The sequence below is a fragment of the Scardinius erythrophthalmus genome, assembly GCF_964197995.2.
Source record: "Scardinius erythrophthalmus genome assembly, chromosome: 17".
NCBI classification, from domain to species: Eukaryota; Metazoa; Chordata; class Actinopteri; order Cypriniformes; family Leuciscidae; genus Scardinius; species Scardinius erythrophthalmus.
In genome coordinates, this window is record NC_138237.1 from 10,815,179 (window position 1) to 10,841,798 (window position 26,620).

Sequence of the window (26,620 nt, forward strand, 5' to 3'; positions counted from 1 at the left end):
CAACAGCTGCAGAAATTTGAATATAGCTTAATCAAACAATGATATATGGAACTTATTAAGGCTCGTTTAAACATGGGTAGTTGACAAATAACATAACATATGCATGAACTTTTTTTATGTCAAGATTTAAGATTAATATATTGCATGTCATTCAAGCCTATAAAAATGTAGTATTTCTTAAAAATACAAAAAATAACTTTAAAACAACAAAATATTTAAAACTTTTTGAAACTTGTTTAGTTACAGACAAAGTATACACGATGACACACAACAAGACGCTGTTGTCATTGATATGTAAGCCAACCTATATAAACAGCAACACCTAGCCTATACACACTTATTATAGTTCATTCTGTGTTTCTGTGGCTATGACAGAAATAAATATCTGCACGCTCTGGTGCTGGATGACCTCTATACAGCTTAGCAAAACAATAACGTTACACGCGTCTCAAGACAGCAAAATAACCACATTCACACAGCCAACTTGTCATTAGCAGCATTCAAATGACTGTAAACAGACTATTATTACCTTAAGAACTGCTATCCAGAAAACGTCCACAGAAATGAAGTGGAAATTTTTCAAAACCAATCCAGTACGTGGATTCACAGTGACCCAAGATTCAATCCCGAACGTGACTCTGTCCGATACAAGTGCATTACTGAGTCAGACAGCCTGGTAAAAAGTCTGTAGCTGCATCCGTAAGATCAAAAAGCTCCATGGGGCAGCCGAGAACCGAAAACAGCAGAGCTGTCATAAACTTTTCCCCTCACTGCTCACACACCACCTGCAATTGGGGAAATCGACAGCCTCCCTTTGCTCTCATTCAGGACGACCACTGGGGGCTTTGAGTTCAGCCCCTCAACATACAGTCACATACACTACACGAGCCTTGGCGATACACAGACAGGAGGACTGCGACCTCAGAGCGAGAGAGCGTGAGCTTGTTTGAGGAAGTGTGAGAGGAGGAGAGATCCGAACACCTCACACACAAACTCCCTGTTCGTTTCAAATTGCATACAGAGTGACTCACAGTGACGGTCCCCCTCACTGCCCCTAAATGTGAGATGGTTGTCTCTCTATTGTGTTTTCATACGCTTTTGGTCTAAAAATGTCCGCACCTGCAGTACAGAGCCGTTCACAAGCGGCTCACGCAGGTGACTTATTTCTACATCGCTGGCAAACGATGGGATGGATTTGCAAGTTTAGTTAATGGATGTATGTAAATATCCACTCATTCCAGTGAACTTTTTGTTTTCTATGATCTGAGTTAAGCAATTTTGTACAGACTCCCCCTCAAATGATTCAGTGCGTGAGTTTCCAAATGATTCAAACTTAATTGTTTCAGAGACCGTTTCCTTGAACCGTTTGACCGATTCAGTGAAAAGAACCGACTCAAAAGAGCGATTCATTCGCGAAAATACGGGATACACGACATGTTTTATCAAATATCAACAGTGAACATGTTTCTCATGTAAGTATACCAAACTCCCTCATCCCACAAAGAATTTTACTGGGGTTTATGACTTTATGTGTGGGTTTTTTAGCATAGTGTTTTTCTTTGTTTGTTTGTTTTGCAACACAAAATTCTAGTCCACAAAATACAGTGTTTCAGAAGAATAGAGGCTGAATCTCTGGAGGAGTGTCATAATATTCCTCTGTCACATATAGCTGTCAATCACCTTACACAATGACCTCACTCTTAAAACTGACATTTTCCAAAAACCACCATTATAATAATTATTTTATTATTACTTAGCCATTATTTTAATCAAAGCAGTTCTTTGATTAAAATCTGTAGCTAGTATCTTGGCTCAAAACTTTTATTTTGACTAAATCTGCTCAAACCTGACTCTAAATTGTTTTGGTTCCCATAAAATTCATACAGTATTTATGACTATGAAACCCTTTACTATTCCAGCTTAACTGTGGCTTGATCTTTGTGTCATAGTGACACTTCAAACAGATGTCTAACATCAGACAGCCACATTCCTGAGCGTTGCTTTTTCATGACTGTCTTATCAAACCATCAAACACAATGTGGCAACGGGGTGGGGATCCACAACCATTTAAACTAAAAAAAAAAGAGACGTTTGATAAGAAAATATATGTAAGAGGAAGTGCCGCTGTAATCCAAGGTGGGAAAACAATGTTGCTGGAAATGAGAAAATGTCAAAGCAAGGTTAAATCAAGTGTCGTGTCAGAAAGAGGATTATCTTAAAATTAAACGTGCTGGCCATATATTGTGTGGACAGATGTGTGCATGTAAGATTGGAGGTAAAATGAGACTGAAATTGAATGTTGGTTGATTCTCTTGTCTGATTCTTTTGATCAATTCAATGTACAATACAGGCACATAAAAGTGAAAATTCTTCGATTCTACAAACAATTTTTTTCTCTCCAAAAAGCTGCTTCAGTTTATAAGGACAGGATGCTTTTCTTTTGTTTGAGATGGTTCTTAAATTGTAGTGTTTTCTCAGTAGTCCTGTCGACAAGATTGCTGCACAGTTTCAAGTGGATAGAATCAGGCAGGAGGAGAGAGACGTGTGTGGGGTAGAAGGAGGACTGACGGCTGTTGCAGACTTTATTACTGCTGGTGTGAGTTATTGAGTTTTCTTTTACAGCTTTGAGACTAATGGCATACAGTACACTGTAAAAGTGTATAAGACTGTCTCTCAGCCCATCGTTGCATAGGCTACTGTATGTACCATTTTTATGAACATGAATATACATAGAAAAATCTGAATCTGACTCATGCCAGTCCTTTGAATATACTTCAATTGAATCTAAATAACTGAATCTGGATCTAATGGGATGTGATTTGGGATCTTAATTTGAATCTAGATCTAAATATAGTTTTGGATCTGACTCGTACTAAGCATTTAAAATGCGATTTAATTAACAAACAGTTTTTAATGAATTTAATGAATTTAATGGGCTTTATGCACAGCTGCACTACTTCCTGAACTTCAGGCAGGTCCTTTGTTTCCTGTCTGCCATTATTGGACCAACTGATTAATCCAGGTGGTCAGGCACACCTGGATTAATCAGTTTTGTCCAATAAAGGCAGACAGGAAACAAAAGACCTGCCTGAATTTCAGGAAGTGGTGCAGCTGTGCATAAAGCCCATTGAATCTGATTTGTAATAAATTAATCTGGACCTAATGGGATCTCTTTTGGGACCTGAATCTGGATCTCAATCTTGACCTGAATCTGGATCTGAATATAGTTTTGGATCTGGGTCTAGATTTAAATGTGGATTTGAATCTGAATTCAGATCTGAATCTGGATCTGAATGTAGTTTTGGATCCAGGTATAGATTTAAATATGGATTTGAATCTGAATTCGGATTTAAACATAGTTTTTGATCCAGGTCTAGAATACAATGTGGATCTGAATCTGAAATTGGATCTGAATCTGGATATGAATATAGTTTTGGATCCGGGTCTAAATTAAAATGTGGATTTAAATCTGAATTCAGATCTGAATCTGGTTTTGAACATAGTTTTGGATCCGGGTCTAGATTTTAATGTGGATTTGAACCTGAATTTGGATCTCAATATGGATCTGAACTTATTTTTGCATCTGCTTTTGGGTATGGATCTGGGTCTATAGATTTGAATGTGGATTTGTACCTGAATTTGGATCTTGATCTGAATGAAACCTGACTCATACTAAGCATTTGATAATAAATAAAACCGGGTACAGTCTGTAATGATGCACGGTTCCTATTATTTTGTGTTTTTTTTTTTATAAGACTATATATTGCTGTGCTTTATTAGAAAAAAAAACCCAGCATATTGAAGACTTAGGCATCTGGAAAACCTTATTTATTCAGTCAGTAAAAAGTAGCAAGTAAAAATAAAAACCTTAACTTGTGGTTGCAATTATCACTCTGACCTGCTTTTATGGCCCATTACGTTTGAACATCTAACCCTTTAAAATCTAACTTAAAAGTATTTTTGGAGCTGTTATTCTGGGCAGATGCCTCAGATTTTAATGCAATATGATACTGTGCACACCACTGATCAGGTTTAAGCTACACTGGCTTTAAAGTATAATTAAAAAAACATTCATATCTTTATCATGATTAGAACAATTAAAAACATTAGCCTTTTTCTGTATCCAGATGGAAATCAGCCTCGCTTCATTGGCGCAGTGTGCCGTCCACTCAAGAGGTTCCAGATCTCTGTGTCATAATTAATCATGGTGGTTATGTTGGGCAGCCATGCTGGATGAAGTCACCCACCGTGCAACAGCTGCTGATATTCTATTTCCTACAATGCACAAGGAGAGACAGAGGTCACAGCGCTTACTGGGATCATCAAACTGTTGCCGTGGTGACGACCACTGGAAAGTCTGACTCATCATGGAAGGTTTGATTTTTTTTACTTTTGAGGCACAAAGATTCATTATTTATTGAACACCATTTGTACTCATTAGACCCATGGCTATATTAACTTTGACATGGAGCCTTTGGGATGCCCTCTAGTGTTATTACGAATATGCTTATATAATGTGCAAACAATAAGTTGAACTTTCTTACTCTGTTAAGTAGTATAACTGGAAAGTTTGGTGTGTCAGGTGACACTGAAGTGGGGATTTCTGACTCCTTGAAAGATATGTACTGTACTGTTACGTTTTATGTGAATGATTAGGCAGGATGATTTTCACATCATTTTGAAGAAAAAACTCTAGGCGATGACGTCCATTAGTCAAAAGTCTTATTGCCACATATTTAGTGTGTTTTGTGGCCTTATTTCAGAAACTTTAATTTTTAGTTTTTTCGATAACCATGCATAAACATTATTCTCTCAAAAATGAAAACATGTACATACATGTGGCTGACATATTATGGAAGTCCTGTTTGTGCTATATAGAGTGAATTTACACCTTTGCCATTAATATGTTTATAAGCAACTGAAAAAAGCACAAATGTCAGGGCATGTCAGAACATCTCAAGGACCCCAAAAACACCCCAGACCATAGAGGGTTAAGTGTAACAAAACAAGGTGTTTTCTTTCCACTAGTCTTTCTCATGTTATGGAAGCAAAAAAATTAGCCTCTTAACAGCAAGGAAGTGGACTAAAAGGACTTTTCTGATTTTCTTTTAATTCATAAGTATCAATTGGCCCTATAAATGCAACCGCATGGTTCAGACCTGCAGAGGCTTCACCAGGCTCATTTCTTGTGTCCAGAACAGTTGGCCAGGTTCACAGTTTGTGGACGGATGGGGGAGAGCATGCAAACACATGGCATGTTTGTTCAGGGCATGCGTCTTTGTAATTGGACGCTAAAATAATGGATGCTTTCCTGCTACCAGTCAGGCATAAAAGACCTTTAGGAGGGATGTGTGCCATTCAGCAATAAACTAAGAGCTGGAAGTATATATAGTTAAGTCACCTTCATTTATATAAGTCTTTTTACAATACAGATTGTTTCAAAGCAGCTTTACAGTGACAATAAACAAAGATTATTTTGGCTGTATGCAGCTCTAGAAGAAAGTCATTGTCTAGCTTGAGTACGTGTTTAATTGATTCATTTCTGTTGTAAAAATCATTAGTTATTAACTTGGGGGTCGCTTACACGACACCATTTTCAACTGAAAACAGAACACTTTTAATGCGGCCTGGCTGTTCATTTACATGACAACGGCGTTTTGGTGGCCTGAGAACGCAAACTTAATTAAATAATAATTTATATAATTATTGTTATATGAATATTCACATTTCAGATATGAATCTTTCATATTTTAACTCACAACAATATGGTTGACAATTTGTGGGGGTGTAGAGCAAAATTAAAATGTACTTTTATTTATAAAATTTTAATATTTTTAAAATGTTTATTATATTTTAAAGTTTATAGTACATACCAGCAAATAAAAAGATCATTACATGAAACTATGTTTTGTTGTAAAACTTGTCTAAGTAAATATTTGGTGTAATGAAATCCCTCTCTTGAGAAATCAGTAAATCTCTTCTCCTTTTATTCAAATTCATTTTCATTTAACATGCTACATTTAACAATTTATTAATTGATTTATTTAATTCAGAATTTTTGCCCGCCCAGACACATACTTTTACAGAGTAAATCCCCAGGTCAAAGGTCATGATGTCCAACTCTGCGTGTGTGATGTTTCCCTGGACATATCTTGAAAAACTGTTTTTTCTTTTAGAATGATAAACACGAGACCTTGTTGACCTTTTGATGAACAACCATAAGCATCTGTTCCACCAGCTGTAAACATCACAAATCGTGTCGCTGTTCCCATGTGCAAATGTTTTCCTGCGTGTGCGTGTCTGTCCGAAGATTCGACCTCCATTTCTCACAAACTCTGAGCCCCAGGGCAGTAACCTTACTGTCTTTGCGATGGGACATTCACAGTGTTGAAGTCAGGTCAGGTCAAAGGTCAAAGCAGACCCTTATAAATTGTGCCGGGGAACAGTAGGGAAAATACTGCTGAGAACGGAACTCGTGAGAGATGTTTGTCCCTTCGAGATGAACCTCCATGTTTACCCAAGCTGGGAGTAGAGAGGAATCTGCTTGTGTGGTGATAGTTTCTGTGTTGACACATTCCACGTTTCTGAGCTCTCTAATAGATAAACTCCATCTCTGCTGGGGTTTTGAATGCTAATGTTTCATAAAAGTCAAAATAGAAGAGTTTTATTCATTTAACAGGAATGAGATAGCAAGGTTTAAAAAAAAAGAAAGAAAGAAGGTCCTAATATAGAACCTTGAGGGACTCCAGAGGGACACCTCAGCAACAGCAAGGGATATCTAAGAACTCGGATATGAATCTGTTCTGATTTAGATCTAGCTTTGGTTCTGTATCTGGTTTTGGATCTGGATCCAGCAGAATAACATTTCTAAAAAATGGGCTAAAGACATAGCTGCTAGGGGTGATGTGGGTGGTTGCCAGGGAGTCTGCAGTTGCTAAGTTATTCTGAAGGACTTTTGGCCTATTTTATGCAGTTGCAAAGGCAATATAGGTGTTTTGATTTCTAGCCAAAGTCAAAAGAGTCCCATGCTGAGTCTCTATTATATTTTTTAACTTAAAGTCACTTTTTAGCACCTTTTTATATCTCTGACAAACCGGAAGTCAATAGAGTTCCAATAGAGATACAGGAGATGCATGGAGAATTTGCAAATCTGCTTTAAGCTTCAGATGCATTTGAACTTTCGCAGCTAAGAACGTATACGACTGCCAGTTGGGAATAATTTAATCAAAATTGTGAGATTAGTCAAGAACAAAGTAAACATATTCGCCTCTAAATGTCAGAGAGATATATAGAAAGGAGGGTTAAAGGGGTTAAAATCTGTCATCATTTACCCTCTAGTTGTTTCAAACCTGTATGAATTTCTTTCTTCTGCTGAAAGAATACAAAAGAAGGTATTTTGAAGAATCATGTGTATGTCGGTAACCAAACAGTTGTTCAACCCCATTGAATGCCGTAGTTGTTTTTTTCTCCATACTATGGAAGTCAATGAGGCCCATCAACTATTTGGTTACCCATATTCCTCAAAATATCTTTTTTTTGTGTTCAACAGATTTGGAACTACTTGAGGGTGATTAAATAATTACAGACTTTTCATTTTTTTGTTGAACTATACCTTTAAGTCTGTTGGATTTTTACCCATTTATTGAGTTGAGGTGAGCGGCCAGTTTCTGACTCTTATTTCCACCAGACTACAAGTGTGAAAATTGGGCTTGAGTTGGCATAAAAGGCTCTAACATCAAATAGAGTTAATTTTCAATGAATAATTCAACTAATGAGGATTTACAGGGGTTTTGGGGTGTCTTAAGAAAGTATCTGAGTTAGGTCGGAGCGATCCGCTGACAGATCAGGCATGCTAGGACAAGCATGGGACTTGAGTATCAAAGCCAAGGGGTTTGCTCGCGCTGACAGGTGCTGTCAGGGGTCATCACCCTCAGTTGGTTTTATGACCGTCTTATTTTGAGTATTTTTAAAAGTGCTTCAGAAAACAATCTAGTAGCTTAGTAGCTCATTTAGTTTTTCGACAACATTTTTTTTTTTTTTTTTGCAAAAGTCTGCATCCTCCATCTGGGAATCGTAAAATGAGACAAACTTCAAAATTAAGGAAGACAAACAAATATGTAAATTGTCCAATGATTTTACATGCATGCAACAAGCAAAAGCAGGGCTGCATTATGAATTTATGCTTAACCAAAAATATATAAATATGACAATATCTAAATATCTAATTTATTCAATTAACTTTACCCCATTTTCTTTACTTCTCTCTCCAGCACACACACACACACACACACACATACACATACACACACACACACACACACACACACACACACACACACACACACACACACACACACACACACACACACACACACACAGACACACACACACACACACACACACACACACACACACACACACACACACACACACACACACACACACACACAAAAAAAAAGTATTAATCATTATAAACAATATATTATGCAAGGTCATGTTGGGTGGGTTGCTATTTGTCAGAGCAGAGGGAAAAAGTTCTAGTGAAGAACGAGATTATAAAGAATATTTCTTGGACATTAGTGCCCTCCAGTGGCCAGAATGTCTCTGTCTGAATGCATCTGTACTGTACATACTGTACACTATACTGGTCAAAAGTATGGGGTCAGGTTTTTTATTGTTAAATTAATCCAAAGTGACAGTAAAGACATTACAAAATATTTATTTTTCAAATAAATGTTTTTTTTGTTACCTTTCTATTCATCAAAGGACCATTCAATTGTTAAGGTTTCCACAAAATTATTAAGCAGCACAAATAATATTATTTGAGCTGAAAATCATCATATTATTATGATTTCTGAAGGATCATGTGACACTGAAGACTGGAGTAATGATGCTAAAATTCTGCTTTGCATCACATGAATAAATTAAAATTTAAAATATATGAAAATAGAAAACAGTTCATTTAAATTGTAATAATATTTCACAATATTACTGTTTTTATTTATTTTGATCAAAAAATTGCTGAGCATATGAAACCACTTTCAAAAATATTTTAAAACGTTACAAAAACCGAACTTTTGAACATTAGCGTTTGTTCCTGGTGTATGAACACCTCATTACATGGTTGTGTGAGAGTGAAGATAAAACATGTTTTTTAATAGATTATAGTTTACAGTTGAGTTACTGTAATTTCCTCAGTGTTTATAATGTCAACTCACTTGTCGCTTGTTTTGACACGGCTGGTATTTCCACTGATAAAAACTGAGCGTTTAATTGTTTGTTTTTATTTTTTTCTGAACTACCTCACTGGATACTGGACTTTATTTTGTCAAGATTTTACTTAGCATTTAAGGTTTATGAGACATTCTTATATGTTTTCACTGTATTTTTATCACCATTTGCCTTCATTAGTTCTTTTAATTTGGTTTTGCAATGACCAATGATTTTCTTTAAAAATAAAAGGCGCATTTATCTCTGAAAATTGTAGATAATTTCCTCAGACATAATGAGCTGTTTGTGTGTTTCATCATGTTTGTGAAATGATTGTTTTCTTTCCGGACAGATAACAGTCAGTGATGAGAACAACAGCACCGCTCGCACGCTCACACACCCCATGCTAAGACAGGAGGGAAAAAACACTGACATCTACATTATTCTGTGATATGATATGTTGATCTGCCCAAACAGTGATAAGAAGCCAGTGTCTCTTATAAAAACAAAGAAAATTGAAAACATCAATATTTGCATCTATTATGTGACGGAATGTCAGAAAATAGAAAGAAAAGGTGTAGAACCATCATATAGACTGATTACATACTAAAAGACATGAGCAGGTTAAAATAACCCAGAATATTTATCACTGAAAAACAGATGTGTTAAATTCTCTTGAATAACATATATTCAGTTATGGGTGGGATCTGAAAGGAAAACAATTCAGTTTGACAGAAACAAATTATACAGTTTTTGAATTAAATGTAATTTGTGATGTGTAAAAAAAATGTTTTATTATTTATAAAATTTGCTAAAATCTACTTATTTAGTTATTTATTTATTCTGTAAAGAATCTACCACTAAAGAAATTTTAACTTAAAGCAGATTAAGAAAAATGTACACTATCGTTCAGTTTTTAATTTTTTAATTTTTTTTTAAAGAAATTAATGCTTTTATTCAGCAAGCACACATTAAGTTGGTCAGTAGTAAGAGTAAAGACATTTATATTGCAAAAAAAATTGTAACACAAAATGCTGTTCTTTTGAACTTTCAGTTAATCAAGAATCCTGAAAAAAATTACAGTTTCCACGAAAATAATAAGCAGCGCAACTGTATATCAGCATTGATAATAATAAGAAATGATTCTTGAGCAGCAAATCAGATTATTAGAATTATTTCTGAAGGCTCATGTGACACTGAAGACTGGAGTAATGATGGATAAACGATGGATAACTCATTACAAGTAACTTAAGTTATGTAATCAGATTACTTTTTCAAGTAACTAGTAAAGTAACGGATTTTAAAATTTATAACAAAATATCTGAGTTACTTTTTCAAATAAGTAACACAAGTTACTTTGTTTTCTCATTTACTGACTGACAGCTCTCCTGCCCTAATGTTGAGACAAATCGAAGTGCAGAGGTGTGTGTGTGTGTGTGTGTGTGTGTGTGTGTGTGTGTGTGTGTGTGTGTGTGTGTGTGTGTGTGTGTGTGTGTGTGTGTGTGTGTGTGTGTGTGTGTGTGTGTGTGTGTGTGTGTGTGTGTGTGTGTGTGTGTGTGTGTGTGTGTGTGTGAAAACATGATGGTTATTGTAGTTCTAGACTAAATGTGAGTGTGCATTTACTCATCTCACTTGCACAAAAAAAAGATTCAATATTTCTCAAAATGAATAAAATCAGTTAAATGCAGTATCAGAATATGCAAACCTGCAATAATTAAAGTTAAATAAAACATACATTTGTATGCATTTAATCTCAATTTATTGACCAATGTACTTGCTTCTGACCTTCGATGATTCAGTAAAACCATAAGAAAAAAATACTATAGATTTTTTTGTTTTTATTGGTAAAGTCAGTGTTAAACTTTTTTCTCCTCCATCCTATTCTTCCGTTATCCAGAATAACAGCAGTTGAAAGGTTTGTTTGAGCCTCTACTGTACTCTACTGTACACGCGTGAATCTGCATTCCCTTCAGCCTGAGGTTTATTATTTCACTTTTGGTGTGAAATGTCTTAAATTTGCCCAAAAATATAACTTTTTTGTTATAAAAAAAAACAAGCCCAGTACAGGTGGAAAAAAAAAGTAACGCAAAAGTAACATAATGCATTACTTTTCTAAAAAAGTAACTAAGTAATGTATTACTCATGCATTACAAGATGTTACAGAAAAAATATGAATGTTTATAGATTATACCGTTTTTACAGTAAAATAGACTACTGTAACATCAAATAAGCTTTGTTCAACAATTTCTGCAAATATGTTGAATATATAGTATGAGATGTTTTGTTGAAAATAAAGTAGGTATATTGAATTATCAACTAAGATGATATTATAGTGTTTGTTCCAATTCAAACTAATGAATCCTTAACTTTTAATGATAAAATGTATGCTTTTTACAAAGAAAGATTACACTTGAAATATTGTTAAAATTGTAATTGTTGTTGATTTACATGTGAAAACTATTTAATAGCAAAAAAATACAAACAAAGATGTAAACAAAATCAATGTAAGCCTTCTCGTTAAATTATTTATTATTGTATAAGTGACAAATTTGGGGAGAGGATAAATATTCCAAAACTTTCTGTAAATACAGTATGAGAATTAACTGCACAATTACTAGAAATGTTTACCTTGGATATTATACAATTTGGATGCATACAACATTTGTGGAAAAAGATACATTTTTTTTCAAGATTTTTCTAACTCTAACTTTGAACCAATTCTCCAGAATGGCCCATATAGCCTATTTGAACAGGATTTGTTTCCAGGTATATATATATATATATATATATTATTTTATTTTTTTTTTTTTTTTTTTTTTGTCCTCGCATTCTTCCTTGTGGTACCCTCTCAGTCACATACCTAACTGAAAGGCACATTATGTAGCTCATTATGCGAGTCATTGTCTTCTCAGGTGTGAATCATAGCATAATTCATGATCATTCACGCCACCACACATATTGCATTTCCAAACTAAAAGTGTCTTACAAAATTTAAATCAATGTATTGTTTTATGTGAATGAGTAAGCAGGATGATTTTCACATCACTTTGAAGCAAAAACTAGGCGAAAACATCCATTAGTCAAAAGTCTTGTAGACACATATTTAGTATGCGTTTTGTGGCCTTATTTCAGAAACTGCATTTTTGTTTTTTTCAATAACCATGCATAAACATTATTCTCTCAAAAATACAAATGTACATGTTGCTCACATATGGTAGCCGTTTGTGCTGAATAGAGTGTAATGACACATTTTCCATTAATATGTTTATAAGCAACTGTATGGAAATGTCAGGGCATGTCAAAACATCTCAAGGACCCCAAAAACACCTCAGACCCTTAAGGGTTAAGTCGTGACCGGTTTATGTGCAGAAATGTCGGCTTCAAAGCCACTTCGAGACATTATTTCAAGACTCTGTAGGCCTGTGGAATTCCAAACATCTAATCAATTTCTCGTCTGCGTATTTATTCCTAAATTTAGACATCCGATTCATTGTTGTTGAAGTGGACGACCCAGACATCGCTTCGTTTCTGTGAAGGTTGTGACCTAACAGTTATTCGGGTTACCGTTATGCACTTTGCCCAGGCTAATAAACAACCTGTTGCCGTCGAAATATCAACACGGTCCATTGGCGTAAATCAGGCGTATTTACGAGGTGCTTTGTACACCTTTGTTTCTGAAGGGCGATGTTGACGTGTTAGGAGTCAGATAAAGGGTATTTCTCACCAACTCCTTCCTGTTTTTCCGAACAAGGCCTTTGTTTGGCAGCAGGACTCCTGCTCCTCAGTTCTCAGGGGAATGATGAACCGCTACATTCGTGCCTGAGTGAAGCATAGCAGATCTGTGTTATCAGAGACCTCTCTCTCTCTCTCTCTCTCTCTCTCTCTCTCTCTCTCTCTCTCTCTCTCTCTTGTTGTCTGTCTCTCCGTCAGCATGTTTCGTGTCTTGACCGGGTCATGGTCACACATTTTCCTAATGAAAAAAAAATATATATATTAGCCACAGTTCTCCTTCTTTTCACTTGTACATTTCCGGCCAAAAGTTTGGAATAATTACGATTTCTTTTATGTTTTTGAAAGAAGTCTCTTATGCTCACCAAGGCTGCAATTATTTAATCAAAAAACAGTAAAAAAAAATACAATTTAAAATAATTATTTCATTTTTTAATACTTTGTAAAATGTATTTTATTCCTGTGATGCAATGCATAAAACTGCTACTGGAGAAATATACACAAAAATATCAGGCTGCAAAAACGGACAATATTAATAACTGAAAATAACTGAGAAGCAAATCAGCATTTCAGAATGATTTCTGAAGGATCATGTGACACTGAAGACTGGAATAATGATGCTGAAAATTCAGCTTTGCCATCCCATGAATAAATTACATTTTTAAATACATTTTAAATAGTTGTTACGTTTGATCAAGAAAATGCAGCTTTAAGTGAGCATTCTTTCAAAAACATTAAAAAACCTTGTTGACTCTAAAGGTTTGAATGGTTAAAGGGGGGTGAAACACTTATTTTCAGTCAATCTCATGTTAATCTTGAGTACCTATAGAGTAGTATTGCATCCTTCATATCTCCAAAAAGTCTTTAGTTTTATTATATTTATAAAAGAAAGATAGGCAGTTTCGAGTCTTTCCGGAAAAAAACGAGCGGCTGGAGGCGTGCTGTGTGGGCTGTGCTTACGCGCCGATAGCTAACAACACACAGACATTTGAAGCAGACAAGCAGTTTTACTCACCGCCTGCGGTTCCAACGCACAACCGTGAACCTTTATCATTGTAACGCCGGGTTCTTTGGGAATCTGTGCAGGGATGTCTTGCCCTGGCAACTAAAAACCCACTTCTTTGGTGACACTGACTTCCCTAAAGCCGAGCACAGCGCTGTGATGATGGGCGAACTGCTTTCCGCTCTCTTGCTCTGGTCTACGGTTGCGCGCGCGCCCACGCTCTTCCGATAGAAGTGCCCTTAGGACCCGTATAAGGAAATTCCGCCCCATCTGACGTCAGACATGCCCCTACTCGAAAAAAAACTTTCTGAAACTTGTGACAAACCAGAAGGAGCATTTTTGGCACAGAAATACTACTTCAAACGTACAATTTAATTTTTGAAACTTTGCATGTTTAGCATGGGAATCCAACTCTTTAACAGTGTAAAAAACTCAGTATGCATGAAATAGCATTTCACCCCCCCTTTAACAGATACATTTTGTTGAAATGCACTGCAGTAAATTATGTATTATCATAATATTGTGTAAAAGTGCTAAAGGATGTTCACTGTCACATATGTAACATGTCAGAGAATTGAGTTTTAGATTGAGGTCCTGATTTGTTAGATCTTCGTGTGTGTGTGTGTGTGTGTGTGTGTGTGTGTGTGTGTGTGTGTGTGTGTGTGTGTGTGTGTGTGTGTGTGTGTGTGTGGTCCTGATAACCCTACGTTATTGGGACAAAAAGTCCCCAGAAAGATAGTAATATCAGTAATTTTGATCGAAAAATGTTTGGTCCCCATGAGAAAACAGCTTATAAATCATACAGAACGATTATTTTTGAAAAAGTAAGTAAGTGTTTAGAAGTAGGGTTAGGTAGGGGATATAATACACCGTTTGTACAGTATAAAATCGTTATGTATGCGGAAAGTCCCCCTGCGTGTGTGTGTGTGTGTGTGTGTGTGTCTAAAGCAGTGCCATGAAGTCAAAGGTGTCTCGTACTTAAGCTCATTGTGGCTTATAGAGGAAAGAATCGTTGCGCCTGTTGAGGAAACAATGCATGAAAAGAAGGAAAATCCTCTAGAAACGGGGACTCTAAAAATAAGCTTTGGCAGGAAGGTCAGCTTTCTGGCCATTAAAAACCCTAGGTGGAAATGACTAGGTGGTATATATCATTGTATGACCCAAATGACTGAATGTACACATTTCAGGCTGGGCTTAAATATGGGATGTGTTCATGTTTATGAGTTCAATTTACACCGACACACTTTTTGTCATGTTTTTAGTCTTTTAAGGAACAAAACTAGGTTTTGATTTCACTCAGAGACACGTCAATAAATTTGTCGTGCGGAAGATATTTTGTTAACCTGCTGCGGTGACGGAAGCGTAACATTCCTCTTTTCCCGTCCTGTCCTGTGGTGACGTGTGTCAGCTGACAAATTCCAGCCATTTTTGAATCCTGTCCCAGAGGCAGACACAACAACAACAGGAAGTAAGGCCATTTTCACAGGTGTCAGGAAACACAGGAAATAAACAAGTGGGATGCTGGGAAACAGCCTCATATGAGAACTCTGCGAGGTGAGGGAACTGACGGTTATTAATAGTCAGCGGTGGGTATTTTCAGAGCATCTGCTGTAGTTCTGTTCAGGATGGGGACATGTCACCGGGCAGTTTTCATATAGAAACCTCTGTAAAGAGGTTAGAGCATCTGGATGAACTTTAAATACATTCTCAAAGTTTATATTTTATTTTTAATGGTTTAGAATATTTGTTTTTGGTTTTGTCTAATTACACAATTAAATACAATCTAATACAATTGAGTATTTAATAATTGAGTATTAAATAATCGAATAATTTTTTTTTTTAATTAAATTTTTTTTCTCTAGCAGTGGTTTTGGATGTTGGTTTCAAGACACTTATAGACAACTCTGTCATGAAAAAAATAATGTTTTACCTTTTTTGTTTAAAGTTGACTAAAAATCTATTAATTTTCCTAGAATATATTTTGAGTAAGAGCAGTTTTTTTAAAGACAGTTCTTCAAATATAAGATAAAGGTAGAATTCTCAAATCAGTGTTGTCAAGCCTATATACTGTATATACAGTATGTACGTATATATATATGTATATATGTATGTGTATATATATATATATATATATATATATATATATATATATATATATATACATACAGTATATACAGTGGGGGAAATAATTATTTGATTCCCTGCTGATTTTGTAAGTTCGCCCACTTACAAAGAAATAAAGGGTCTATATGTTTTATGGTAGGTTTATTTTAACGGACAGAGACAGAATATTAACCAAAAAATTCAGAAAAAAACACACATTATACACAGGCTATAAATTGATTTGCATTTCATTAAGTGAAATAAGTATTTGATCCCCAAGCAAAACATGCTTGGTGGAGAAACCTTTGGTGGTAAGACGTTTCTTGTAGTTAGTTGTATAGTTGTAGTCACCAGGTTTGCACACATCTCAGGAGGGATTTTGGTCCACTCCCCTTTACAGACACTCTCTCTAAATCCTTATGGTTTCTTGACTGTCGCTTGCCAACTGAAAGTTTCAGCTCCCTCCACAGGTTTTCTATAGGATTAGATCTGGAGACCTGCTCCAAGACCTTAATGTGCTTCTTCTTGAGCCATACTTTTGTTGTCTTGGTGGTTTGGGTCATTGTCATTGTCAAGACCCATCCATGACCTATCTTTAGTGTTCTGGCTGAAGGAAGGAGGTTCTCGTCCAAGATTTAACGGTATATCAGCATTTCTCTTCCTCCAAACACGGCGAGTTCAATAGAGCTCAATTTTGGTCTCATCCGACCACAGCACTTTCTTCCAAGCCTTCTCTGAATCATCAGATGTTCACTGGCAAACTTCCGACGGGCTTGAACATGTGCCTTCTTGAGCAGGGGGACCTTGCAGGCAGGATTTCAGTCCATTGAGGCGTAGTGGTGACTGCGGTCCCAACTGCCTTGAGATCAGTAACAAGCTCCTCCCGTGTAGTTCTGGGCTGATACATCGCCTTTCTCATGATCATCCGTACCTCATGAGGCCAGATCTTGCATGGAGCTCCAGACCGAGGGCGATGATTTTTCATTTTGTATTTCTTCCATTTCTGAATAATCACACCAACAAAAGTCTCCTTCTCACGAAGCTTCTTGCTGATGGTCTTGTAGCCCATTCCAGCCTTGTGTAAGTCTATAATCTGTTCCCTGACGTTTGACAGCTCTTTGGAGGTGGAGAGGAATGGAAGATACAGATTCTGTGGACAGGTGTCCACTGACATTAGGACATTAGGAGTACTTTCTAAAATGACAGGACTAATCTGTGTTCCACATAACCAAACTGTGGGAGGCAGAATTCTTGATGGTTGGTTGGGGATCAAATACTTATTTCACTCGATCAAATGCAAATCAATTTATAACCTGTATATAATGTGTTTTTCTGGATTTTTTTGGTTGATATTATGTTTCTATCCGTTAAAATAAACCTACCATAAAAATGATAGACCCTTCATTTCTTTGTAAGTCGAACTTACAAAATCAGCAGGGGATCAAATCATTATTTCCCCCACTGTATATATATATATTCTGTATGTATGTATGTGTGTATATGTGTATATATGTATATATATATACATGTAGCCTATGTACATGTATGTATGTTTATATATATACATTAGTTATCATTTTGCATTTTTTTTTCACACTTCTAAAATATTCTAAAAAGAGATTCCACTTTAAAAACTTGACAAAAAAGAAAAGAAAGAAATATACCAAGATAATTTTTCTCAGAATGACATGGTTTTAATTTAAATCTCATACATAAAGCAGTAAGAATTCATATTATCTCTTTCAATGGGGGTTTAAAGCAAAGATTTACAGATAATAATTTACAAACATATTAGAAGGATATACACTCCATAAATTATAATAATCTCCTTGGCCTTAATATACCACATTAAAAACACCATTTAGCATTACAGAGACCATGAGGTCAAATATGTGATGGCATATTAAAGTCATAACTGATGCTAATGCTGATCAGTCTTGGAACTGAGCCTGGTGTATACTCTTAGAATGTGTTTGTCATTAAATATGATTATATAAACACTGCTGCATGTTTAACTGTAATACATTCATAATGTAAAAGTGTTTGTGTTTGTTCATTCAGTTCAACCGTAATTTTAACATCTCATTTGAGTGTTTCAGCATAATGAGTTGCTGAGGGAACATTATTATTGTGTTACTAAACTCTAATGGATGATTGCATATTTATGTGTGTGTGTGTGTGTGTGCGTGTGCGAGCAAGTGAATTCATGGTGACATGCTTTGGAATAAATACATAACTGGCATACACATCTGTAAAATATACAGAATAAAACATATCGTTTTCTTTGACCCTTTTAAACATATTAAAATACATCCGTTTGCTCCTTGAATATATTATGCTACATGTACACTAACTAAACTGAAGAGTGTGAGTTTCTGTCAGCGAGGGGGGAGAAAATTGCGAGCGGAGGACCGATCGCTGCTGGTTTCAGTGTTCGTGTCACCCGAGCCCAGTTCATTACCTGTCATATGATTAAAAAAATATTGAATACAAATAATATTCTACAATTTCACATCATATCAAAGGACACATATGAAAGGTGATTTTTAAAAATGTATTATTAAAATGAATTACTTTGTGCACTTTACTAAACAATAAACTCACCTTCATTTGAATGAGATTTGAGCATGGCCATTTTAGCCAAGAATTTAAAGGACAGACAAGCGCCCGTTTCTCTGTCACACAGTCCACCCGCTTTACAGTTGCATACTTTCCGACATTCCATACCGTACGTCCCATACATGCATTCTAATAAGAGAAAAAAAGACATGTGACAGCTAATTTAGCCATTACAGAATCTGGAGGTAAATATTTGCCATGACTTTTCCACTTGTCCCTTTTTCAAGATGTTTGCTCATTGCTAATCCAGTATTTGTGTATAAATTGTAAAAGGATCAGAAAGGCTCACTTACATCTAACACTGGTGGTAAGACTCAATTAAAGGGCTGAGTGTGAGGAATTGGTGTGGAGGGAGTGTGTTCCACTAATACAAAGTGTTCATTCACCAACTCACGTTGTTCTTACATAAGACATTAAGTGATAATTTGAGGGGCCCTGGAAGGACTCCACAGAAAAGACACTCTGGGGTGAGTTTTCTTTAGTATGCTGAACTGGTCTTTAACCTGTAACCTGAGACCACACAAAAACCTTCAGCTAAGCATGAGGCTTTTGGTAAATATATGAATATTCTAAAAAGAAAAATCTGCATTGAACAGGTGACACATCAGCTATTCAAAAATAAATTCTGAAATTGTGAGGACAGTTAACAGACATTATATATTATAAAGATTTTGTAATAATTTTGTAATAATATTTGTTTTTATTTCCTTGCATACGCATAGTTTCTTCTACACAAATTGTTTTGAAATTCCTTTATGATTCTTCTTTTTAAAAAAGCCTTTATGAAAACTATATTGACCATAGGAGACACAATATTAAAGCTTTGATTTTATATATATAAATTCAAATTTAAAATTGATTTATTGGCATGACTGTAAATAATACAATATTGCCAAACCGTGGAATACATAGAGTAATACTAAAAACATCAAAATAATAGAAGAAAATATTATGACATAAATTTAAATAAACAGTGTATCATTAGAACATATGTGAACATAATTTAAATAAATATATATATATATATATAATATTTATAAATAATTTGTTGTTATTTAGCAAAGAAATATATAATATATCTCATGTAAATTGATTTATATAGGGTACTAGATAGAAAGATAGATAGATAGATAGATAGATAGATAGATAGATAGATAGATAGATAGATAGATAGATAGATAGATAGACTATATACATATATATATATTCAATAATTTGATTTATATAAAGAGATGATCTGTGATTCATCTGTTTGGTGAGAGAAAAGTAATAATTCAATGTTTTTCTATGTCTTCATGTCACCTTAATTTAAGTCATTTTTAAGAGTTCTCTTGCTCTGAAATTTGCATTTGATTTTAACTTCAGTTGTGTTAATATACTGAAAACATAGGCTAACTGATTACAAAATCATTGAATACTTTGAATAAGTGAATAACCCCACAATCCCATCAGCCTAAACAGGTGCACTCGGCAAGACCGTACCTTTACAGATGCCATATTCATCTCCATAATCATCCTCATCCTTGTAGAAGTCACAGAAGAGTCCCGGTCCGCACTTGACGCCGTGCATCCCGGACACGGTGCGGTAGCAGTGCTCTCCCCGTCCCGCAGCACAGACCTGACAGCACCCGCAGTCATCCAGAACCGTGCGCCTGCAGCGCTGCGTCGAGCCGCACTGCGCGGGGTTGCATTTGTCCGGGCAGTGAACGGCGTATTTACCGCCGGGACCCCACGCGTCAGCTCCTCCAAACACCATCAACAGGAACACTGGGATCGCGTACAGACGCATGACTTGAAGTGATAGAGAAGCCCACGCTGGATGCTGTGCACTAGGGAGGAGCTGTCCTCTTCTTAGATGGGACAGTGAAAGAAACAGCTCGGGCTGCATGCCTGTCAGCTTTAAACAAGTTTGTTTTGCACATAGTATGCCCTCGTCAATTTCCTCAATCCGGTGTTGTTGTCTATTTGCCAGCCTCCCCCCCTTCCCTGTTTTAGAAATCCGGCGTGGAAGTGGAATTAGAGCCGTGCTGCCATCCAGGAATTGATGTCATCACTGAAGTCTGGAGTTGTTTATTTGAAGGTTTTTAAAGATGACCCCCGTGACCCTGACGTGAACGTGCATGAAATTAAGGAAATTAAGTCTCTTCTGTCATTGTAATTATGTCACAAAAAGCTTCAACTCCTAAACCCAAGCTTGAACATGAAATATTTAATGCAATTATTCTAATAAATATTAAATGCTCAGGTAAATGAACCAGTGAGTCCACAGCAAAACAACCACCTAGATTATTTCTAATTGTATTTGGGCTATATCATAGAATGACGAAGAGTGTCTTTGTGAGATTGTGTGTGTGAATATGGATACATTCAATATAAATATATCAAAGTTTCGATTTGCATTCTTTCAGTAGATCTGAACAATTTAAAGTATATTATTTCATAAATTGACCCATTTTAGCGGACAGTTCTTCCATAAATAATCTGGTTATTTTTCTTTTCTCTCTTATTTTTTCTTAAAGAAAACATCAAGATACACTAAAAACTGTTAGCCTTTTTCAATATTTACGCATTTCAATTAATATAAAATTCCATCAAATTGAATTGAACAATCCATACATTTTATTAAGACTTTTAAATGAGTAAGAAAAACTAGAGCTTAATAAAACATTTTGAATAAATATTAATGGAACAAGGGAATGAACCATTTAGTTTGTGATTCGTAATACGTTTTTTTTTTTTTTTTTTTTTTTTAACTAAGCATAAAAGAACTTTCCACTGAATGTTAATGAGACATTTATAAACTTATCTTGAAAATCTGCGTCCGGTTTCATAATGTTTATTGGAAAGGAACACGAGAAACTCATGCAGCAGCGCTGTAGTGAAGGTATCCGTCACTAGATGGCGCTGCTTCATTAAATAATGGCAGGAGATCTACGGTAGGTTGAGGGAAGGCTTTAACTGGGTGATTTAACTGATTCAACTTCAGTGTGTTCCTCACGCAAAGTCATTTTGTGGCTTCAGAATGTAATAGAGCGCAGTCGTATGGATAACTTTTATGATACTAATTGTGCTTTTTTCATTCAATCCCATCCTGACTCTCTACACTCCAGTCCAGGAGATGGCGGAAAATGCTCCCTTGGTTTGTCAGACGCCAGAAGTTCCAGAGCAAGTATTTCTTGTGCATGCATTGGTTGTAAACACACACACACACAACTCACTTATTTTTTCTGTAGTTTTATATTTTTAGTCATTGCCTTTAACTTGTAGCTATATATGATGTCGTGCGCTGCTATAAATTGTACAAATCGCCACTCACAAGGATGTAGTGTAAAATTTTTTCGGTAAGTGAATGATTTGACTTTTATTTATGATTTTTCTCTGCCAATATGCAATAATAATACTAATAATAACAATAATAGTAAAGTTATGCGCGGAGAACCGTGTCAGAAATCATCGGCATTCTGGCTGAGTTTGATTCAACAAGCTGCAATTTTTATAAAAACGTTTTCCGCTGGATGACGTTCTTATAAGCAACAAGTAAACTGATTCTTTGTTAAAACAGACATTATTATTTTTTTAACCAGCAGTACATCTTACATTTTCAACAGTTGTAACGTTATTTGGCGGCATTCAGTGATGCTTCTTTTGAATCGAATCTTTGAATCTTTCAGTGAATCGGTTGATCTAGTCGGAATAAGTCTCTCTCTCTCTCTCTCTCTCTCTCTCTCATTATATATCCACTTGTCTATTTATCTTTATCTCTCCTTCAGTTTCCCCTTAGGTGATAAGAGCAGGCTGCAGCAGTGGCTAGTGAACATCAGGCGGGACAAGTGGAAGCCAACTCCTTCTTCTCGCCTATGTTCTGTCCACTTTGAAGATAGCTGTTTCTCTACAAGCAATCTGGGCAGAGTGCGCCTTACTACAGCTGCTGTTCCCACCATATTTTCCTTCCCTAAACACTTGCAGAAGAAGCCACCTCACACCAGGCGAAGGCTTGAGAGGCGAGGGGATGTGGTACTGAGGAACGCTGAAGCTGTGGAGGAGATTGTGAGGGTTATTGTGGATGAAAGCAATGGGGCATCAGAGATTGATCCCGGTGGACGATGCAACATTTCATATGGCCATTTACCATGCCATCCCTCTGTGCCGTCAGACACAGTTTGTCATTCCATGGATCACACCTACATGGCCGAATCGCCAGAGACGCTGCAGAACAGTTTCAACTTGGCCAATGCCGAGCTTACAAACTACAGGAAACGGTTGAAACTGCAGAGCGCCAGGATTAGAAGATTGAAGAAGAAAGTGACTTCTCTGTCCTCCATCGTTTCAGAGTTAAGACAAGAGAGAAGACTTTGATTTGAAAAAACGCTGTGGTTCAGATGACTCGTGTGCTACTGCATATCAAGCCTTCTCAAGCAATATGATTGAATTTTAAGTCAAAACTGTTCTAAATGATTTGTTCATAATATTTCCATAAACATAAAATTATCGATTAAAATAGTGTGAAAATGGTAAAGTATGGAAAAGGTATTTTGTTCCCTTCACGTCACTATTCCCATCTTATTGGGAATTCCTGATCTTACATGCATAGCCAAGAGTTGTTCAAACTTTAAGAACCTTGGGAGGTATGTGATGAATTCTGTTCTGCTAATTTGAATGATAGAATATTTCCAATAAAAGAAAAAAAAGTATACAATATTAAATACATTTTTATTGTAGTGTTATTTATATACTATTGTAGTTTGTATTAATATTTTGAATCAGCTTTTATTTTTTTACACAATTTTAATCTTAATACATTTTTTTGTCAATTTATTATGTGCTTTTGTCATTTTTATTTTCATTTTTTAATATGACTATTTTAGGTTTAATTTATTTATTTAATTCAGCGTTAGTTTTTTGTTGAGTTTTATTTATTCATCTTATATCCAGTTAAACTAAATGGCAATTACTGAAATAAGTCTTTAGTTTTTCATCATACATATATATATATATATATATATATATATATATATATATATATATATATGTGTGCCTTGCAAAAGTTTAAATGTTTATGAAAGAAGTCTCTTATGCTCATAAAGCCAGCTTTTATTTGATAAAAAATTAATAAAAACAGTAATATTGTGACATATTATTACAATTTAAAGTAGTGGTTTCCTATTATTTGAATGTATTTTAAAATGTAATTTATTCCTGTGGTGCAAAGCTGAATTTTCATCAGCCATTACTCCAGTCTTCAGCCTTCATTTATTATTATAAATGTTGGAAACAGTTGTGCTACTTAATATTAGTTTGGTACCTTAAGGATTCATTGATGAATAAAAAGAACAGCAATTTGATTTCAGCGTTTATTTTGTAGAAACAAAATGGTATAATAGTCTTATTTAACGGTAATAACCCTGGCCTGATACAGTAATGGTAAATAATATCGCAAAAACAAAAGCTAGAAGCAACGGGCCCTTACGATATAAACGTCATGACGTCACGACACTACGCCGTATGCGTAAAGTCCTCCGCTGTACGCGTATTCCCGAAACCGAACGCCGCTATTTTTCATGGCAACAGCTTGCGGAGCGGCAACCTACCCTACTATAAACACCCTCCAGCGCGAGATTAACCGGCATTTCGTCCTCGCATTGCGTAACTCCTCTTTGCCGGGTGGCGTTTAGTTACATTTAATTAAAAAGTGTGTATTTGTGAAAGTAAATACTGGAAATCATATGGTTGATAATAAAGCGGAGGATTCACGTCCTTTCTGATAGACAGCAGGTTTAAAGAGCCTTGCGGGGGGCAGGCAGTGGGTTGTTCTGCTGGGCGTGAATGACAGAAGGAAGAGAGAAGATCGAATCGTTTGGTAAGCGTTATTTTAGTCTCTTTTTTATATTTCATTCGACAGTATCTGATAATTGTTTGTCGTATCTGTAATTAATGTGGTTTAGCTCTTTAAACAGTTGAGCTCGTCATATGTCAGCTATTTTTGTATCTATCACTGTTGTTTTTAGTCTCAGCTGATGCAACAATGTACGCTAAGTCTTGTCCAAGTGACAGTTCATACATGTTGTTGTGGTAACTGATCTAATTGTGTTCACATTTTGCATAATGTGTTGTATTTTATCAAGATTATGGGGTTTAGATGGATAGAGCATTGTTTGAAAGACCATAACTGATGCATTCTGGTCCACCATGCTTAAGAAATAGCAGATTCTTTGGGGTGATGTTGTGCTGGGGTTATAGATTTTAGGTTCAAACCACTGTCGTAAAAGACCTGGATGTGTTCCTTTAGATGCCTGAATGCTAGTGTCCGTACCTGGATTTTAACTAGCTTAACAAAGCAAGCCTCCCTTGGTTAACCAGCCTTATTAGAAAGACAATACTGGTTGACCAGCATTGTCTTTTGCTTAACAGTATAGTTTTACTGGTCCACCAGCTAGACAAGCACCAAACTATGAAATTCATGCTGGTCCAATTGGGTCTTTACAGCAGAGAACAGGTGAACCTGAACTGTCTCCATTGTTCCTTTGAGCAATACATTTAAAGGGGCAGTTCACCCAAAAATGAAAATACTGTCATTCTTTACTCACCCTAACCCTAATGTTTTCCTGTCCTATGTGGAATACAAAAAAAATATATATATATTTTGCAGAATTTTGTCAAAGCTGATCTTTACCATACAATGATAGTGAATGGACATGAGGACTTTCGAGCTCCAACCGGCACCTTGAAATATCATATCATTTATTCATGTGAATATTAATCCAACTTGAGCCAGGTTTGATGTCAGTGAAGTCAAAAATAACTGGTTCTTGCATGTCATTTGTTAAGTCAATTAATTTAAATGTACGCAAGTGCAAAAGATATTTCAGAGCCAGAATGGAAATTTGTAGTAAATAACTTTAATAATTCTGATTTGTTTTCAAACACATCTATCATAAGGATGCTGAAAACTTGGATTATAAGGCAGAAGTCTTATGGATTCGTTTTATGGTGTTTTTTTTGTGTGTCATTTTTGGAGCTTGATAGCTCCAGTCCCCATTTACTTTAATTGTATTTACTTTGCGCAAAATATATATTAGTTTGCTTTTCATAGAAGAAAGAATTCATGTCGGTTTGGAACGACGTGGACGTGTGTAAATTATGACGGAACTTTAACATCAGGTTACTCCAGGGTTACTGTATAAGAAGTGTACTGACAATCAGTACACTTTTTTTTAATACAATTAAAAAAAATACAAATAATAATCATTTTAGTTTTAATATGATAATAATTAGCTCTAATAATTAATAATCTGTTAGTTTCTCAATTCTGGGAGAGGAGAACTTTACCGTACTGCATGATAGTATTGTTGTGTTTACGTCTGCAAACAAGTCGATCCAAATCTCATAACGAGCCTCTGAAAGGAATTGTTTTTAATACAGTGTTGAGGAGACGTGTCTCTCAGCACAAACCCCAAAGCTCAGCTTTTTTAGTTCACAGTTGTGCGTTTACCGTCTTTTCTTCTTGGCCTATATTTTGATGCCCTCTGTGTGAAATGTGATCACACCGGACAGAAGTTTTAGTTGTCGCAGTTGCCCTGGATTAGTCAGGTGTTCAGACTATCAGCCCCCCAGACCATTTTGACTGGCTGAATTGAATTCGCTCTCTCACTTCAACAGAAGGTCAGCAGTGATGGCCACTTGGCAGTGGAAACTCTTGGCTGGGCAGCTTTATGTTTGTCTGACAGATTCAAGCTCAGTCCTTGACCTCTGTGGCTGGGAATGACCCTTCGGTTCCACACGCTTTTTGTTTCCGGTTAACAATTTTTTTTTTTCCTGTTTCCATCATTTGACTGAGCTAATTTGGATCTGGGATTCCAAGAAATACCTGAAAACATTTCATGAATTATTTCCATTAAGTCAAATGAGACACCAGATTGATATTTATGATTATACACATTTGTACTGGGTCATTTCTGT

The 26,620-nt window shown here is 35.9% G+C and overlaps 4 protein-coding genes across 7 annotated transcripts in view; 2 read left to right on the top strand and 2 right to left on the bottom strand.

Annotated features, from left to right (window-relative positions):
• arhgap24 (Rho GTPase activating protein 24) overlaps nucleotides 1–1,034 on the bottom strand; it is a 117,099-nt gene extending 116,065 nt beyond the window's left edge. Inside the window, exon 1 of the mRNA XM_081390738.1 lies at nucleotides 530–1,034. The gene's annotated coding sequence lies outside the window, so the exon portion shown is untranslated. The remainder of the gene's footprint in view (nucleotides 1–529) is intronic.
• LOC308705644 (THAP domain-containing protein 1-like) lies at nucleotides 893–23,359 on the top strand. 3 transcript variants are annotated; one of them, XM_081390744.1, is made up of 6 exons: nucleotides 893–1,216; nucleotides 1,347–1,472; nucleotides 2,479–2,596; nucleotides 4,128–4,374; nucleotides 21,775–21,829; nucleotides 22,435–23,336. In XM_081390744.1, the coding sequence occupies exons 4-6, from the start codon at nucleotides 4,368–4,370 to the stop codon at nucleotides 23,018–23,020; spliced, it is 648 nt and encodes a 215-aa protein (XP_081246870.1). In that variant the 5' UTR covers nucleotides 893–1,216; nucleotides 1,347–1,472; nucleotides 2,479–2,596; nucleotides 4,128–4,367; the 3' UTR covers nucleotides 23,021–23,336. The 3 variants fall into 3 exon arrangements, with proteins under 3 accessions (XP_081246870.1, XP_081246871.1, XP_081246869.1); XM_081390745.1 differs by lacking the exons at nucleotides 893–1,216; nucleotides 1,347–1,472; nucleotides 2,479–2,596; nucleotides 4,128–4,374 and having other exon boundaries at nucleotides 21,781–21,833; XM_081390743.1 differs by lacking the exons at nucleotides 893–1,216; nucleotides 1,347–1,472; nucleotides 2,479–2,596; nucleotides 4,128–4,374 and having other exon boundaries at nucleotides 21,827–22,005; nucleotides 22,435–23,359.
• esm1 (endothelial cell-specific molecule 1) lies at nucleotides 17,723–20,765 on the bottom strand. The gene is made up of 3 exons (XM_081390747.1): nucleotides 20,147–20,765; nucleotides 18,650–18,793; nucleotides 17,723–18,506 (listed from the first exon to the last, which is right to left on the bottom strand). The coding sequence occupies exons 1-3, from the start codon at nucleotides 20,550–20,552 to the stop codon at nucleotides 18,424–18,426; spliced, it is 633 nt and encodes a 210-aa protein (XP_081246873.1). The 5' UTR covers nucleotides 20,553–20,765; the 3' UTR covers nucleotides 17,723–18,423.
• Nucleotides 23,360–24,379: 1,020 nt separating the features above from the next.
• The window catches only part of LOC308706131 (putative E3 ubiquitin-protein ligase HERC1), a 67,576-nt gene continuing 65,335 nt past the window's right edge, over nucleotides 24,380–26,620 (top strand). For both annotated transcript variants that reach the window (XM_081391512.1, XM_081391513.1), the window contains exon 1: nucleotides 24,380–24,521. The gene's annotated coding sequence lies outside the window, so the exon portion shown is untranslated. The remainder of the gene's footprint in view (nucleotides 24,522–26,620) is intronic.

Excerpts from the sequence above, each read along its gene's own strand:
- esm1 (XM_081390747.1), bottom strand. The coding sequence starts at position 20,552 with ATGCAGCCCGAGCTGTTTCTTTCACTGTCCCATCTAAGAAGAGGACAG. Across the intron at positions 18,794-20,146 it reads TGAATATGGCATCTGTAAAG|AATGCATGTATGGGACGTAC; the intron begins GTACGGTCTTGC and ends TTCTCTTATTAG. Across the intron at positions 18,507-18,649 it reads CAAATCTCATTCAAATGAAG|GTAATGAACTGGGCTCGGGT; the intron begins GTGAGTTTATTG and ends ATCATATGACAG.
- LOC308705644 (XM_081390743.1), top strand. The coding sequence starts at position 21,938 with ATGATGTCGTGCGCTGCTATAAATTGTACAAATCGCCACTCACAAGGA. Across the intron at positions 22,006-22,434 it reads TGTAGTGTAAAATTTTTTCG|TTTCCCCTTAGGTGATAAGA; the intron begins GTAAGTGAATGA and ends TCTCTCCTTCAG.